General features: G+C 34.2%; 1 protein-coding gene and 1 long non-coding RNA gene across 4 annotated transcripts in view; one reads left to right on the forward strand and one right to left on the reverse strand.

Moving 5' to 3' along the window:
* Positions 1-5640: 5640 nt before the first annotated feature.
* Positions 5641-8440, reverse strand: LOC135789168 (protein rapunzel). Of its 2 annotated transcripts, none has more exons than XM_065298852.1 (2): positions 8319-8440; positions 5641-7711 (listed from the first exon to the last, which is right to left on the reverse strand). In XM_065298852.1, the coding sequence occupies exon 2, from the start codon at positions 7707-7709 to the stop codon at positions 6528-6530; it is 1182 nt and encodes a 393-aa protein (XP_065154924.1). In that variant the 5' UTR covers positions 7710-7711; positions 8319-8440; the 3' UTR covers positions 5641-6527. The 2 variants fall into 2 exon arrangements, with proteins under 2 accessions (XP_065154924.1, XP_065154925.1); XM_065298853.2 differs by having other exon boundaries at positions 8210-8437.
* An 81-nt stretch (positions 8441-8521) lies between these two features.
* Positions 8522-15930, forward strand: part of LOC135789166 (uncharacterized) — a 28196-nt gene continuing 20787 nt past the window's right edge. For both annotated transcript variants that reach the window (XR_012334769.1, XR_012334774.1), the window contains exon 1: positions 8522-8767. This is a non-coding gene — a long non-coding RNA (uncharacterized lncRNA). The remainder of the gene's footprint in view (positions 8768-15930) is intronic.

Below are 15930 nucleotides of genomic sequence, written 5' to 3' on the forward strand. Positions count from 1 at the left end.
AACGTGGCAAAGTGTTTTTATGTAACAAATAACTCATCACACACTTACATATAATTAGATATTATGTAACAAAATAAAACAATTAGTACTCATTGTGCAATCTGTCAAAGTATTTCCTTCAATCAAAAGTGATGCTGACGTTGGGTGCTGTTCTTTATAGACCCGCCAGATGGCAGCAGAGACAATTAGTGACATATATTCAATTTTTTATTGAATTATTTTTATGTTTATGATGGGATATTTATTCTTCTACAAAATAGTATGTCTATTCTAGAAAATAATTTCTAATAAACCAAAAATAAGATATAGAGTACAATATTATAAACTATATTCTTAAAGATAAAGGTGCTTGAAAAGGTTCTTCACAACAGGGTTCCCACATGTCCTTGAAATCCTTAAAAGTTTGTGAATCTGAGGGAAAAAAATTAATTCAAGGTCCTGGGAAGTTTTTGAAAACATATTTAGATACAGGTCATAGAAAGTGCTTGAATCTATTTTATGCAAGAAGAACTTTTATTCTTTTTATACTTTTAAGTACACGTGCTAAACTGTTAGCTTTAAATGCTTATATCTTCTGTATGTGAATGTTGATTCATACCAAAATGCTTTTTTGCATAATTGTGTTTGACACATGAAAACGTCTCGGGTTACGTATGTAACTGTTGTACACTGAGAAGGGAATGAGACACTGCGTCTCCCTTGCCATACTTTTTGCTTCCCTGAAACGCCGTCTTTGGCAATATTTCAGATAGCGATATACTTCCTGGCTCCTGCGTCACCCTGTCTTTGTCATTAAGCCTCACCATTGGTTGAATTTGATATACACATTCAGACGCACTTACCCCTGGAGGCGTCCCCAAAGTGTCACCGCAGTGACGCAGCGCAAGTTCCCTCGAAAGGAAACTGTAACAATGTATCTTCAAAGGTAACACGATGTAACCTTGCTCTCACTTGAAATGTGTCCACATTTAGTCCTTGAATTTGAGGGTATTTGACCTGGAAAGTCCTTGAAAGGTCCTTGAATTTGAAGTTAAATAAGGTGTGGCAACCCAAAGTGTATATTATGCTACAGAAAATACAGGGTTGTTTTAATCCATTGTTGGGTATACAAACCCAACAGTTGGGTTTTAAATAAGCCATAGGGTAGTGGCCTAGTGGTTCATGTAGGTTGTCTACAAACCGGAAGGTTGGTGGTTCAATCCCCAGCTCCACCGGACCAAGTGTCAAAGTGTCCTTTTCTGTGGCCCTTCTGCCCTAAATCTATAACATACATATATAATATAATTAATAACTTAATTTATTTGATAATTAATATATAAATATAGATCTGTAATTTTTTTCATACAGGTCATCGCTTCTTTCTTATGTGCAGACTTTGGCTAAATTCTTGGTGTTTATAATATTGTGACACTGGAAGGGAAGCAGATGGCAGGCAGAGAAGAGATGCAGATATACTGACAGTGCTGAGGAGGCACTCACACTGTTTAAAGTCAACATAGCAGAAGAGTTAAGCTTATCTCACCACGAGAAAGAAAACATTGAGACAGAGAGATTCCAGACTGCTGACGCGTGCTTACATGCAGACAGTCAAAGACAGATGGATTTCTCCTTCTCAGTCAGCTTACAATTATTCTGCATTTACATGCCCAAGTTATAATGACAGAAATGCATGTTTATCATCATCATCATCATCACTTTGTGATGAAGATTAATCTGCTTCAAAGTTCTTTCTGCAAGCTAAATATTCAGAGCATCTACCTTAGAAGGACAAATCTAATGCGGAGGGTGAGCCGGTGTGTGTCACAGTACAAATGTTTTAATGCGTTTTATCAGATCAGGCCACTTAAAAGCAGGAGAGCGGTCGATGGTCCACTCTGATGAAAAGGTAATGTTATTAACTCAGCCTGTGATTGGCAGATTCAGCCTGAGTGAGGCATCCTGGGATTGATAGTCTGCCTTTGGCATTGGGCTTTATAAAATCACTTATTGGTTTATTAAATATTGATATTGACTTTCTTTGACTATTTTTATTTTCATTTTATAACAAAGAAAGGCTGTAGACTATGATTTTAAATATATTCCCATAAGTGTTTGTGGATTACAGCGAATATTAACGTTTTTGGAAAGTTGTTGCCAGCCCAGTGTCTATTTTAACATCATCCATTTGTGAATACATGACATTAGTACATGGAAAATACATTAGTCAATACATTACAGTAATGTCAGCATCCACTCAGTTAAAAAGGTTGTTAGCGCCCTCTGCCAAGAGAATGTGTACAACAATAAAATATTTTTATTTTTTGGGACTTATTGAATTCAAGCATAACTTCTCATACTGGAATCATATATATTTGTTTCGGTCTGTTAATAGTCAGGTTTACGGTTCAGCCACTGTTATTTGAGCTGGAAGCCACATGGATCAATATTGTAGCTCCAACCAGGTCAGAAGCCTCAACCACTAATAAATATATAAGAGCTTCTTTTAATGACTCATTCAATCTCTGTAACAGTAAAATGAAATGGTTGAGAAATTCAAATTAACTATAAAAAATTTATTTCAAAATATACAAAAAGGATCAAAAAATATATTGGTGAAAAATAAATTTTTGTAAATATAATAATATATAATAACAAATATAATAATTTGTAAAAAATAATATTTTGTAAAGTATATTTCAGCATATTTTTGGCCATTTTTTGTATATTATGAAATAAACTTTTTTGCTGTGTGGGGTAATACTCACAATTAACATGAAATAACAAAATCTTTAAAAAAATAAAGACGCCATTTATCAACCTGAATTAGAGTTTTGGTTTTCGACCTATATGACACCAACACTATATGTGACCCTGGACCACAACACCTGTCACAAGGGTCATTTCATTTAAATTGAGATTTAAACATCATCTGAAAGCTGAATAATAAGCTTTCACTGATATATGGCTAGGATGGGACAATATTTAATAATCTAAAAAAATCTAAATATTGAGAAGATAGTTTTTAAAGTTGTCCAGATAAAGTCCTTAGCCACACATCTGACATGATAAAGACATTTATTTATATATTTAAGGTAGGAAATTTACAAAATATGTTCATTGAAAATGTTCTTAGGCTAATATCCAAATGATTTTGGGCATAAAAAATGTTTTGTTGGCTATTGTTAATATTGACTGATATTTACAAGTACAAGCTTATTGTAAAGTGCAGAGATGTATACTACTTAAGTATTTTAGTTACATTTTCCAAGCATCTGTGCTTTATCAGAGTGTTTGTCTTGGGAAAAAATACTTTACTAAAAATGTTCACTTCATTCAAGCATAGAATCATACTATGTATTCCTTTAATATTGAATATTAAAATTTATTTAATACCTATAACATAAAAATTGTGAAGTTTTACTTTCTTGAGTAAATGTACGAAAGTACTTTTTACTTAAGTAAAAGTACAAAAAATTACTAGATGTTTAATGTACTGAAATATTAAATATAAACCAAAAACTTCAAATTATGAAATGTAGTGGATTAAAAATTATGATAATATGCTTTGGGATGTATGTTTTCCAAAGAACAACACTAATAAAGTATGAATAATTGAAAATTGACTTTTATGTAAATCTATTATACGCCTCTGGTAAAGTGTTACCACTTGCAATTTAAAGGGCACATATTGTCCGATTCACAATCTTTCATTTCCTTTGTTCTGTAAACGTACGGAGCCCCTAAGGGAACATGGAGAAAAAATTAAATAAAGTTTAATTTTGCGTCCGCACGTGAAACTATCGCTTTTAGTTTAGCTTGCGCACGTGAAACTATCGTGCGCACACGTGAAACTATCGCACGTGCACGTGAAACTATTAACAAAAATTTTGCACATGAAGGTTTCTTGTGAGCACGCGAAAGTTTCACGTGAGCACATGAAACTAAACGTTAGATTTTTTACTCCAATTTCTCCTTAGGGGCTTGGTATAAACGTGTATTAGTACATGTTAACAGTAAGCAGAAGGTACAAAACCCAAAGTAAACGATGACGCGAGTTATCATCTCCAACAATAATCTCTTTTTAGTTTACTTCCTGGGATTGGTGATGTAGACAAGGCCAACATTATCATAATTCCTCCCGCTTTGGACTCAGGCTGTAAGTTAACTCCTTTTAGCATTGCATTGTGACCGAATCTTTAACACAGTCTCACCCCATGTCGTCAATATTTGACGACACTTGACCATTCGTCAATATGTGACGCGGAGGGTATACCTTTCGCGTCATTTTTTGACGAACTGGGGACTTCAATACTATTACGTCCGTTGCATTCTCTTCTCCTATTTTCTTACCATTTTCGCGTCGGTTTAGGGTTACATTACGCAAAATTAAACAGTGTACACGAAATTAAACAGTGTACGCGAAATTAAACAGTTGTCACCTGGCGTTGGGGTTAGAAACAGTTGTCACCTGGCGTTGGGGTTAGAGTTAGGTTTGGGTAGGGATGTCATTATGTAAATCTAACCCTAAACCGACGCGAAATTGGTAAGAAAATAGGAGAAGAGAATGCAACGGACGTAATAGTATTGAAGTCCCCAGTTCGTCAAAAAATGACGCGAAAGGTATACCCTCCGCGTCACATATTGATGAATGGTCAAGTGTCGTCAAATATTGACGACATGGGGTGAGACTGGGTTTCAAACATGGTAAGGAGCAAGCGTGCCACACAAGCCCTGAAAAGTGAAGCCAAAACGTCTCGATCGCCCCCCAGTGACTGGTCCCAGTATAGGTCGTAAAGCCGCCTCCCCACGTTATTCAATGGGACTTGAGACCAACTAAAAAAATTAATTACACTTCAATTATCTATTTTCCGAAGCTGGTTTCTGTCATTTACTGTAGTTTTATCACGCTGATGTAAATTCAAATGTTTTTTTCGAAATAAGTTTGTGTTTAGTTAGTTATTTAATGATATAAAAACGGTGGTGTCACGTCATGATTGACAGCTGTGATATCGTGTGATATTCGCATTCTGCAAGAGCGAGGGCGGGGTCTTGATTTCACGGCTTTACTTCCTGCTCACTACTGCGCAGCACTGGTCCCGAAATCACTACTGCGCAGACTCAAGACCCAAGATGTCAGCACTGTACCGGGATACTGGCGGCTTCACTTTTCACCAATGGAAGAGAGCGAACGCCCGTCGTCCATCTTTTTTTACAGTCTGTGGTAAGGAGCGTCACATTTCCTTCTGACGTCAGAGGTATTCAGACCAATCACAACGTACAGATTAGCTGGTCAATCAGGGACACAGCGCTTTTCAAATCGATGTGATTTGTACAAATCCGTGCGTTTCAGGAAACAAGAGGGAAATCTGGAGCTACAAAAATATGATACGTGGAAAATAATGTGTTTTTGAACCATAAACCACACGAACACTATACCGAATACACAAAATAACGTCATTTTTTTGCAATGAAATAGGTGCTCTTTAAGTAATTTTAGATTTTTTTCACTATAACGCATGGCAACAATCCAGTTAAAATTGTGCACAAAGACACTTTGCTAAACTCAAAGCATAGTTAAAAAAAGCAGAAGATGATTTATATTTCTACAAAGTTGTAATAATGACATTTGGGAATCTCTTCATGTTACTTGAATCATTCACAATAAGTCCAAAACCATTTATTAAAATGTAGTCCATTTTGATTTTTTCTCCAAAAAGAAAATGTCAACTTCAAAATCTGTCAAAGCAGGTTAATGAGTTCATAATGAGATCATTAGTTATTTCGGCAAAACCACATACTGTAACATAAGATCCTTTTGTGAGCAAAATGACGATTTGTTGACCAAACTGAATCTGAAGAGCTAAAGAGCTGATCACAGTGCACTATTAACAGAGCAAAACGGTACTCACCATCTATCACGGCAGACCCTGGACAGAAAACGCTGAGCATCGTACAAATACAGTAATTTAATTAGACCAGACTTTAAGTGCTATATGTGTCCACTTCAGCGAGTTTAATAGCAATAAATGTCAACAATTGCTTGTGAGTCATGTTAATGTGAAACATATCTTACAAACAGGAAACAAATATTAGATAAAATAATGGTTGTAATCTTTAAACGACACTAAACCGGTAAACCACTTTGTAGCTGAATTATTCTTGGCCACATTGAACTTTGAACTGACATGAATTGAACTGACACGAATAAGGGTATGTTTTGGTTTAGCATCAAGATGGGCTCTTTGACTGCATTAGTTTCCTGAGAACCCGTGGGGGTTTTATATGGCTGATGGGGAACAGATTCTGTCAGTTCTGGTTAAGCTAAAGCAGGTTATCATACAGGCTAAATGGAAAAGTACTCTTCTTTGACAGTATTTTTTATTTCTATAATGTAAAACAATTAGCATTGTTATTTACTACTTAACTAATCTTGCCATTTTAGTTCATGGACTTTACAACAAAAAGCAATGCATGCATTTTTTTTTTTTTTAAGAGTAGTTGTATTTGCATTAAACATGTTTTTATAATTGAATAATAATTGTATGCATTTATTCTGAATGCACACACAGATTTACATTCTTATGTTTTTCCCAGTAGTGACATTCTTCAGGAAAACTCGACACAGCAAAGCTCTCTTTGTGACGACTGATGGCATGAACCAAAAACCCAGATAACTGCTTCTCCAGAAGCTCCACTGCAGTTTTGGGATCGCCTTTCTTCACAGGACCTTCCATCATCTGTTTAATGTTTTCATCAGGTACAGGCTGTGGGTCGCTGCAGTAGGAGACCACCAGGTTGGTGTCACTTCCTTGAGAAACTTCAAAATATTTCTGTCCGGCCACACACTGGAAGTTTTGTCCGGCTCTCAGGTTGCTAAATTTACTCTCTTTAGTAATGACTCTGATGGACCAGCTGACCCAGTCGTACTTCTTCACCAGGAAATCCAGAAGCTCTTTAAGCAAATCCTGGAGGTTTGCATCTTCTCTCTCCTTCACAAGTCTCTTGATGTCCAGTTCAGCTTGCTCTGGAAATAAATTCACACATCTCTCGATGGTCTCCTTCATCTTCATCTCAATTTCTTGGATCTTCCTGCTCCACTCTCGAACCTTCTCCTGCTCCACCTCTTCACCCTGAGAAAGAAAGTAATATCCCAGTAAAGCGATTATTCCCAGGCAGAGAAGCTCCTTCAGCCTAACACAGAAGTCTTCCAGCACCCTTCTGTTTCTAGCCTCGTATTCTTCCACAACATCCAGAATCGGCTCCCCAAATGTGCCGTTTCCCATCAAAGCATCATGAAGCACACAGAGGTTTTTCTCTCCTCCTGTTATTAAGAAATGCTCCAAGAACAAGCGTTTTTTGACTTCTTTGTACTCGGGTTTGGCTTCCAGAATGTCTATGTATTTTCTGAATTGGTTCCGCAGATTTTCCTCCACAGAGAAGTACTGGGAATCCAAACGTCTCCTCCTAATCTCACAATCGATGTCTGTTAACTGCGACGAGATCACATCCAGTTTGCTCCTGACAGCTAGAAACTGATCTTTCACATAAATGACCTCCTTGCTTTCCACATTTTCCAGGACCAACCTCAAAACTGGGGCAGCAACTTCAAAAAGAGGACACAGCTCTCCGACAGCACTGGCCAGAACCTCAGCTCCCCTTTCAAACATCTCCATTAGTGCTTCAATGGCCTCTTTCTTCTGGGCTACCACCCTCTCCAGTGAACTGGACATTTCTTTAAAAGCAAACACATATAGAGAAAAGTCTCAGTGATAATGTCTTTTTAATTGTTTATGTTTTTTTTTTTTAAACCACAAGGCACAATCAAATGATTCATATAAACAACAATTATAACAGTCTGTTATGTTACATTTATTTTTAATAGTTATTTATTTAAATGGAATCAATACACAAAAAATTCGTATTTGTTTTTGTGCGTAATTAGGTTGGTTTACATAATCCTTGTAATATCTTTTTAAGGATGCACTGCTATGCATTACATGCATTACATCTATGCTTTGAAACAATAACTGTTTTAGGTGTTTTAAGAATATTGTTGACAAATTACAGTCTTTTTTAATCAAATGATCACACCACGTGATAATTAGACGGTAAATAAGGCCACAACTGCATATCTATCAAACTGAAATAATGTCTTGTCTTTACTCCTCAATAAAAGCACATATTGTATACTGAATTAAATACATTTGTAAATTTAGAGTTAAGGACACACCTTGTAAATCTTTCTAATGCTCTAACGCAGTCATATATTTGTCTTACTGTACATTGCGCATCAATGTCTCACAGCTTTAGCAAGAAAATAATTGAAACAGTTTTCTCACGCCTGGCAGGATGAACAGCTGATGAAAAGACCCCCAAAGACCTCCAAATTATTCCCACGGTTTTTGGTTCGAGGAAGACTGTCGTGATGAGATGTTCAAGGTGGAAAGATATGAGAAAGAGAGAGAGAGAGGGAGAGAGAGAGAGAGAGAGAGAGAGAGAGAGAGAGAGAGAGAGAGAGAGAGAGAGAGAGGAGTTGCGCGCATTGAGAATGGGTATTGGGTGGTTTGGAAAGCCCTTGGTAACAGTCGGATTGATATTTGATAATTGACTGCAGTGGATTGTTACAGTTTGTGTGCAAATAGATCAGTAATGTGTGGTTCACGCATCTTATTGTACATCAGATGATTAATTGCAGGTTATTATTTGCGTCGTGCGCAACATTTCACCGCTCGGCTGGACACAGGAACATGCGCAGATTTGGGATTTACCTTTCTCTGCATTGTTAAAGGTATTTGACTTTGACATTTTTCAAAAACAGATTTTATACTTTTTATGCTATTGCTAGATATGTTTTATACCAGTTTTTTTGCATGCAAAAATTATGCACATTTAACAATTGATAGATACACAAATAAACACCAGCCTATGTTTCTACCCCTAATATGTAGCCATATTAAGAATTTTCGTATTAACTATTTTTGTTTATGTGAGTTCTGCGCAACCACCTTAGCAGTTCTTCACTGCAGTCACGCCATCTGCGCTTCTGAAAAGCACGGTCACGCCATCTCCGCTTTAAATTGCGTTGCGCGTCTATATGGCTTTTTACGGTAACAAACGTGTGCGACTTCAGGCGGCGCTGTAAGAACAGATAGGGGACTGGATTTTAACTTTTGCTCCTTTTGCGAGGATAAGAAACAGAAAAGCATCTCAAGGACTGCAATTATTGTTCTTGAAAATTCGAGTAAATGGTTGAAAACACTATCTACAAGGATCTTTGTCAATACTTTTATTCGAGTTTAATATTAGCATATGAACCTCGCTCAGACAAATTAAAACATTAAGAAAATCAAAGTGTTTTTTGCAAACTCCAAAACATTCTGGTTTATCACCTCCAAGAGTACCACTGTGGTGATTTTCAGGTTGTTTAACTGTTTTATTATTTAATAATTGCATGCCAAAACCATGACCAATGCTTTATTATAACTTCTATTCAGACAATATTTAAAAATTCATAAAAGCCTAAAATCAAACTGTTTTCTGCAAACTCCACCAGATTATTGTTCTACATCACCCAGAGTACCAGTATGGTGATTGTCAGGTTGTTTAACGTTTTTATTATTTAATAATTGCATGCCAAAACCATGACCAGTGCTATATTATAACTGCTATTCAGACAAGTTAAAAAAATTAATAAAAACCTCAAATCAAACTGTTTTCTGAGAACTCCACCACATTCTTGTTAATCACCTCCCAGAGTACCACTGTGATGATTTTTAGTTTGTTTAACTGTTTTATAATTTAATAATTGCATGTCACAACCATGACAAACGCTATATTATAACTGCTATTCAGACAAGTTTTAAAATTTAATAAAAACCTAAAATCAAACTGTTTTCTGCAAACTCCACCAGATTATTGTTCTACATCACACAGAGTACCAGTATGGTGATTTTCAGGTTGTTTAACTGTTTTATTATTTAATAATTGCATGTCACAACCATGACAAACGCTATATTATAACTGCTATTCAGACAAGATTTAAATTTTAATAACAACTTAAAATCAAACTGTTTTCTGCAAACTCCACCAGATTATTGTTCTACATCACCCAGAGTACCAGTATGCTGATTTTTAGTTTGTTTAACTGTTTTATTATTTAATAATTGCATGCCAAAACCATGACCAGTGCTATATTATAACTGCTATTCAGACAAGTTTTAAAAATTAATAAAAACCTAAAATCAAACTGTTTTCTGAAAACTCCACCACATTCTTGTTAATCACCTCCCAGAGTACCACTGTGATGATTTTTAGTTTGTTTAACTGTTTTATCATTTAATAATTGCATGCCAAAACCATGACCAGTGCTATATTATAACTGCTATTCAGACAAGTTTTAAAAATTAATAAAAACCTAAAATCAAACTGTTTTCTGCAAACTCCACCAAATTCTTGTTAATCACCTCCCAGAGTACCACTGTGATGATTTTTAGTTTGTTTAACTGTTTTATCATTTAATAATTGCATGCCAAAACCATGACAAACGCTATATTATAACTGCTATTCAGACAAGTTTTAAAATTTAAGAAAAGCCTAAAATCAAACTGTTTTCTGCAAACTCCACCAGATTATTGTTTTACATCACCCAGAGTACCAGTATGGTGATTTTCACGTTGTTTAACTGTTTTATTATTTAATAATTGCATGCCCAAACCATGACCAATGCTTTATTATAACTTCTATTCAGACAAGATTTAAAAATTCATCAAAGCCTAAAATCAAACTGTTTTCTGAAATCTCCAACAGATTATTGTTCTACATCACCCAGAGTACCAGTATGGTGATTTTCAGGTTGTTTAACTGTTTTATTATTTAAAAATTGCATGCCAAAACCATGACCAGTGCTATATTATAACTGCTATTCAGACAAGTTTTAAAAATTAATAAAAACCTAAAATCAAACTGTTTTCTGAAAACTCCACCAGATTATTATTCTACATCACCCAGAGTACCAGTATGGTGATTTTCAGGTTGTTTAACTGCTTTATTATTTTATAATTGCATGCCAAAACCATGACCAATGCTTCATTATAATTGCTATTCAGACAAGTTTAAAAATTCATAAAAGCCTAAAATCAAACTGTTTTCTGAAAACTCCACCAGATTATTGTTTTACATCACCCAGAGTACCAGTATGGTGATTTTCATATTGTTTAACTGTTTTATTATTTATTAATTGCATCCCAAAACCATGACCTATGCTGTATTATAACTGCTATTCAGACAAGTTTTAAAAATTCATAAAAACCTAAAATCAAACTGTTTTCTGCAAATTCCACCAGATTATTGTTAATCACCTCCCAGAGTACCACTGTGATGATTTTTAGTTTGTTTAACTGTTTTATAATTTAATAATTGCATGCCAAAACCATGACCTATGCTTTATTATAACTGCTATTCAGACAAGATTAAAAAATTAATAAAAGCCTAAAATCAAACTGTTTTCTGCAAACTCCACGAGATTATTGTTCTACATCACCCAGAGTACCAGTATAGTGATTTTCAGCTTGTTTAACTGCTTTATTATTTTATAATTGCATGCCAAAACCATGACCAATGCTTGATTGTTATTCAGACAAGTTTAAAAATTTATAAAAACCTAAAATCAAACTGTTTTCTGAAAACTCCACCACATTCTTGTTAATCACCTCCCAGAGTACCACTTTGATGATTTTTAGTTTGTTTAACTGTTTTATCATTTAATAATTGCATGTCACATCCATGACAAACGCTATATTATAACTGCTTTTCAGACAAGATTTAAAAATTCATAAAAGCCTAAAATCAAACTGTTTTCTCCAAACTCCAACAGATTATTGTTCTACATCACCCAGAGTACCAGTATGGTGATTTTTAGTTTTAGTTTGTTTAACTGTTTTATTATTTAATAATTGCATGCCAAATCCATGACCAATGTAAATTATAAAAATCATTCCAGTGGTACTCTGGGTGACGTAGAACAATAATCTGGTGGAGTTTGACTTCACGTTTTTATGAATTTTTAAAACGTGTCTGAAAGCATTTATTATATACCATTGGTCATGGTTTTGGCATGCAATTTTTAAATTTAATTTTCCGTTTTGTCTGAATATCAGTTATAATATAGCATTGGTCATAATTTTTACATGCAATTATCAAACAATTAAAGAGTAAAACAACCTGAAATCAATCAAAATCAATACAGTGGTTCTCTGGGAGGTGATGAACAAGAATGTGGTGGGTTTGCAGAAAACAGTTTTAAACAGATTTTAGGCTTTTATGAAATTTTAAAACTTGACAAGCAGTTATAATAAAGCATTGGTCATGGTTTTGGCATGCAATTATTAAATAATAAAATAGTTAAACATCCTGAAAAAAATAAAAATCAATACAGTGGTTCTCTGGGAGGTGATGAACAAGAATCTGGTGGAGTTTGCAGAAAACAGTTTGATTTTAGGCTTTTATGAAATTTCTAACTTGTCTGAATAGCAGTTATAATAAAGCATTGGTCATGGTTTTGGCATGCAATTATTAAATAATAAAACAGTTAAACAAACTAAAAATCACCATACTGGTACTCTGGGTGATGTAGAACAATAATCTGGTGGAATTTGCAGAAAACAGTTTGATTTTAGGTTTTTATGAATTTTTAAAACTTGTCTGAATAGCAGTTATAATATAGCATAGGTCATGGTTTTGGGATGCAATTATTAAATAATAAAACAGTTAAACAATGTGAAAATCACCATACTGGTACTCTGGGTGATGTAGAACAATAATCTGGTGGAATTTGCAGAAAACAGTTTGATTTTAGGTTTTTATGAATTTTTAAAACTTGTCTGAATAGCAGTTATAATATAGCATAGGTCATGGTTTTGGGATGCAATTAATAAATAATAAAACAGTTAAACAATATGAAAATCACCATACTGGTACTCTGGGTGATGTAGAACAATAATCTGGTGGAATTTGCAGAAAACAGTTTGATTTTAGGTTTTTATGAATTTTTAAAACTTGTCTGAATAGCAGTTATAATATAGCATAGGTCATGGTTTTGGGATGCAATTAATAAATAATAAAACAGTTAAACAATATGAAAATCACCATACTGGTACTCTGGGTGATGTAGAACAATAATCTGGTGGAATTTGAAGAAAACGGTTTGATTTTAGGTTTTTATTAATTTTTAAAACTTGTCTGAATAACAGTTATAATATAGCATAGGTCATGGTTTTGGGATGCAATTATTAAATAATAAAACAGTTAAACAATATGAAAATCACCAAACTGGTACTCTGGGTGATGTAGAACAATAATCTGGTGGAATTTGCAGAAAACAGTTTGATTTGAGGTTTTTATGAATTTTTAAAACTTGTCTGAATAGCAGTTATAATATAGCATAGGTCATGGTTTTGGGATGCAATTATTAAATAATAAAACAGTTAAACAATGTGAAAATCACCATACTGGTACTCTGGGTGATGTAGAACAATAATCTGGTGGAATTTGCAGAAAATGGTTTGATTTTAGGTTTTTATGAATTTTTAAAACTTGTCTGAATAGCAGTTATAATATAGCATAGGTCATGGTTTTGGGATGCAATTAATAAATAATAAAACAGTTAAACAATGTGAAAATCACCATAATGGTACTCTCGGTGATGTAGAACAATAATCTGGTGGAGTTTGCAGAAAACAGTTTGATTTTAGGCTTTTATAAAAAAGTTTAAACTTGTGTGAATAGCAGTTATAATAAAGCATTTGTCATGGATTGGCATGCAATTATTAAATAATAAAACAGTTAAACAACCTGAAAATCATCACAGTGGTACTCTGGGTGATGTAGAACGATAATCTGGTGTAATTTGCAGATAACAGTTTGATTTTAAGTTTTTATTAATTTTTAAAATTTGTCTGAATAGCACTTATAATAAAGCATATATCATGGTTTTGGGGAAGCAATTATTAAATAAAAAAAACAGTTAAACAATGTGAAAATCACCATACTGGTACTCTTGGTGATGTAGAACAATAATCTGGTGGAATTTGCAGAAAACAGTTTGATTTTAGGTTTTTATGAATTTTTAAAACCTGTTAAACAACCTGAAAATCACCACAGTGGTACTCTGGGAGGTGATGAATAAGAATTTGATGGAGTTTGCAGAAAACATTTTGAATTTCTTCATGTTTTCATGCATTTATTTTGTCTGCGTGAGGTTAATATGCTAATATTAAACTCGATTAAAAGTATTGACAAAGATCTTTGTGAAATATGTATATAGTGTTTTAAATCAGTTACTCAAATTTTCCAAGAACAATCAAATGCATTCCTTGAGAAGATTTTTTGTTTCTCATCCTCGCAAAAGGAGCACATGTTAAAATTCAGTCCCCTATATGTTTTTACAGCGCCGCATGAAGTCCCAGACGTTTGTTACCGTAAAACGCCATATAGACGCGCAACGCAATTTAAAGCGGAGATGGCGTGACCGTGCTTTTCAGAAGCGCAGATGGCGTGACTGCAGTAAATCTAGCAGGTAATAAGTTATATGATCTATATGTCATGAAAATCATTTCATGCGAGTATGACCTTTTATTGTTTCTCAGTCAAATATGACACCTTTGTTATGTAAGGAGACCAGTGCTATTCACATTGGGGAGTTGTCACAAAGCAAAAACTATATTTCAGTAGCACTAAAGTCAAAGTCCTACATCGATTAATGTACTATAATTGTTTAAACGATTGAGTTTGCAAGTTGCAGCTTCCATTGTGACAAAATACGCATTGTGCAGTAATTGTGGAACTGTTAAATAGTTTTTAGCTAAGGCTTTTAATGTGTCTATATAGAATTAACAAATGCGACCACCAGCCCAAGTCCTATGACAAACGGGTCAGACACTAATCTAATAATCGTGCCCACTGTCACACTCCTTTGATACATCTGAGTAGGCCTAACACTTCTGGCAAGTGTATTTTACTTTAAATAATTTTTATATATTTTGAGCATTGTTTAGGATAGGAAATACAGTCTATTATGCTGTATTTGTCTTAAGCCACAATGGAAACCTGCCATTTATTGATTGAAATACTTCATAAAATGAAGACCATATATCAATTTTAAATATTATTTTTATGGACTTTGGTGTAATAATTAAACTGTAGTTCAGCTCATTTGACATTGCATTAGCAGCGCATAAATCAGAGGTGCGATCGGATGGAAAATAATGGCCTTTGAATAAAACCACCTGCGGAATTCATAAATGTAAATATGTATCACAATGTAGTTGTTTGTTACATCATGTAAACCTTATTACACAATTTTTAGATTTTTTTAGTACTATGCTATACAGCCATTATTCTAGCTAGAATAAATCTGTTAATAATATTAGGCTGTGTTCCATTACAATGTATCACTGTAGGTAAGTCATGACTGTATTTAGGCTGAAAATAAAACAAAGTACCATATACTGAAGTTATTCAGTTAAAGTTTCGGCCGCTGGGTTTAACAAACTTGTTTAGTTGACGACTAAAATTCGTCTATACACTCGTGTTTCTCCGTGTTGGCTCCCTCTTGTGTACAAACAGTATAATACAAGTGACAGTAGGCCTATGTGCTACATCGAGACCCTGAACGGAAACTCGTCCGTGAAACTGAAAACATAACATCTTTGGTTCTCTGCACTTCTTGCATGAAGAATAAACATTAAATTACAGAAAATATCTATAAAACAGGAGACCTCCAGTGTAAAAAACTGAGAAATGCTGTAAAAATACAGACAATTGTCTGTTAAATTACATTTTTTTCTCAATATTGCTAATGATAAATAGATTTTTAAAATGTACAAAATATCTAAATATATTGCTACAAATATACCCATGCGACTGGTCCAGGGTTACATATTTTAAAGAACATTG

Source organism: Paramisgurnus dabryanus, chromosome 13 (assembly GCF_030506205.2).
Source record: "Paramisgurnus dabryanus chromosome 13, PD_genome_1.1, whole genome shotgun sequence".
NCBI classification, from domain to species: Eukaryota; Metazoa; Chordata; class Actinopteri; order Cypriniformes; family Cobitidae; genus Paramisgurnus; species Paramisgurnus dabryanus.

Coding starts and splice junctions, on each gene's coding strand:
- LOC135789168 (XM_065298852.1), bottom strand. CDS start 7,709: ATGTCCAGTTCACTGGAGAGGGTGGTAGCCCAGAAGAAAGAGGCCATT.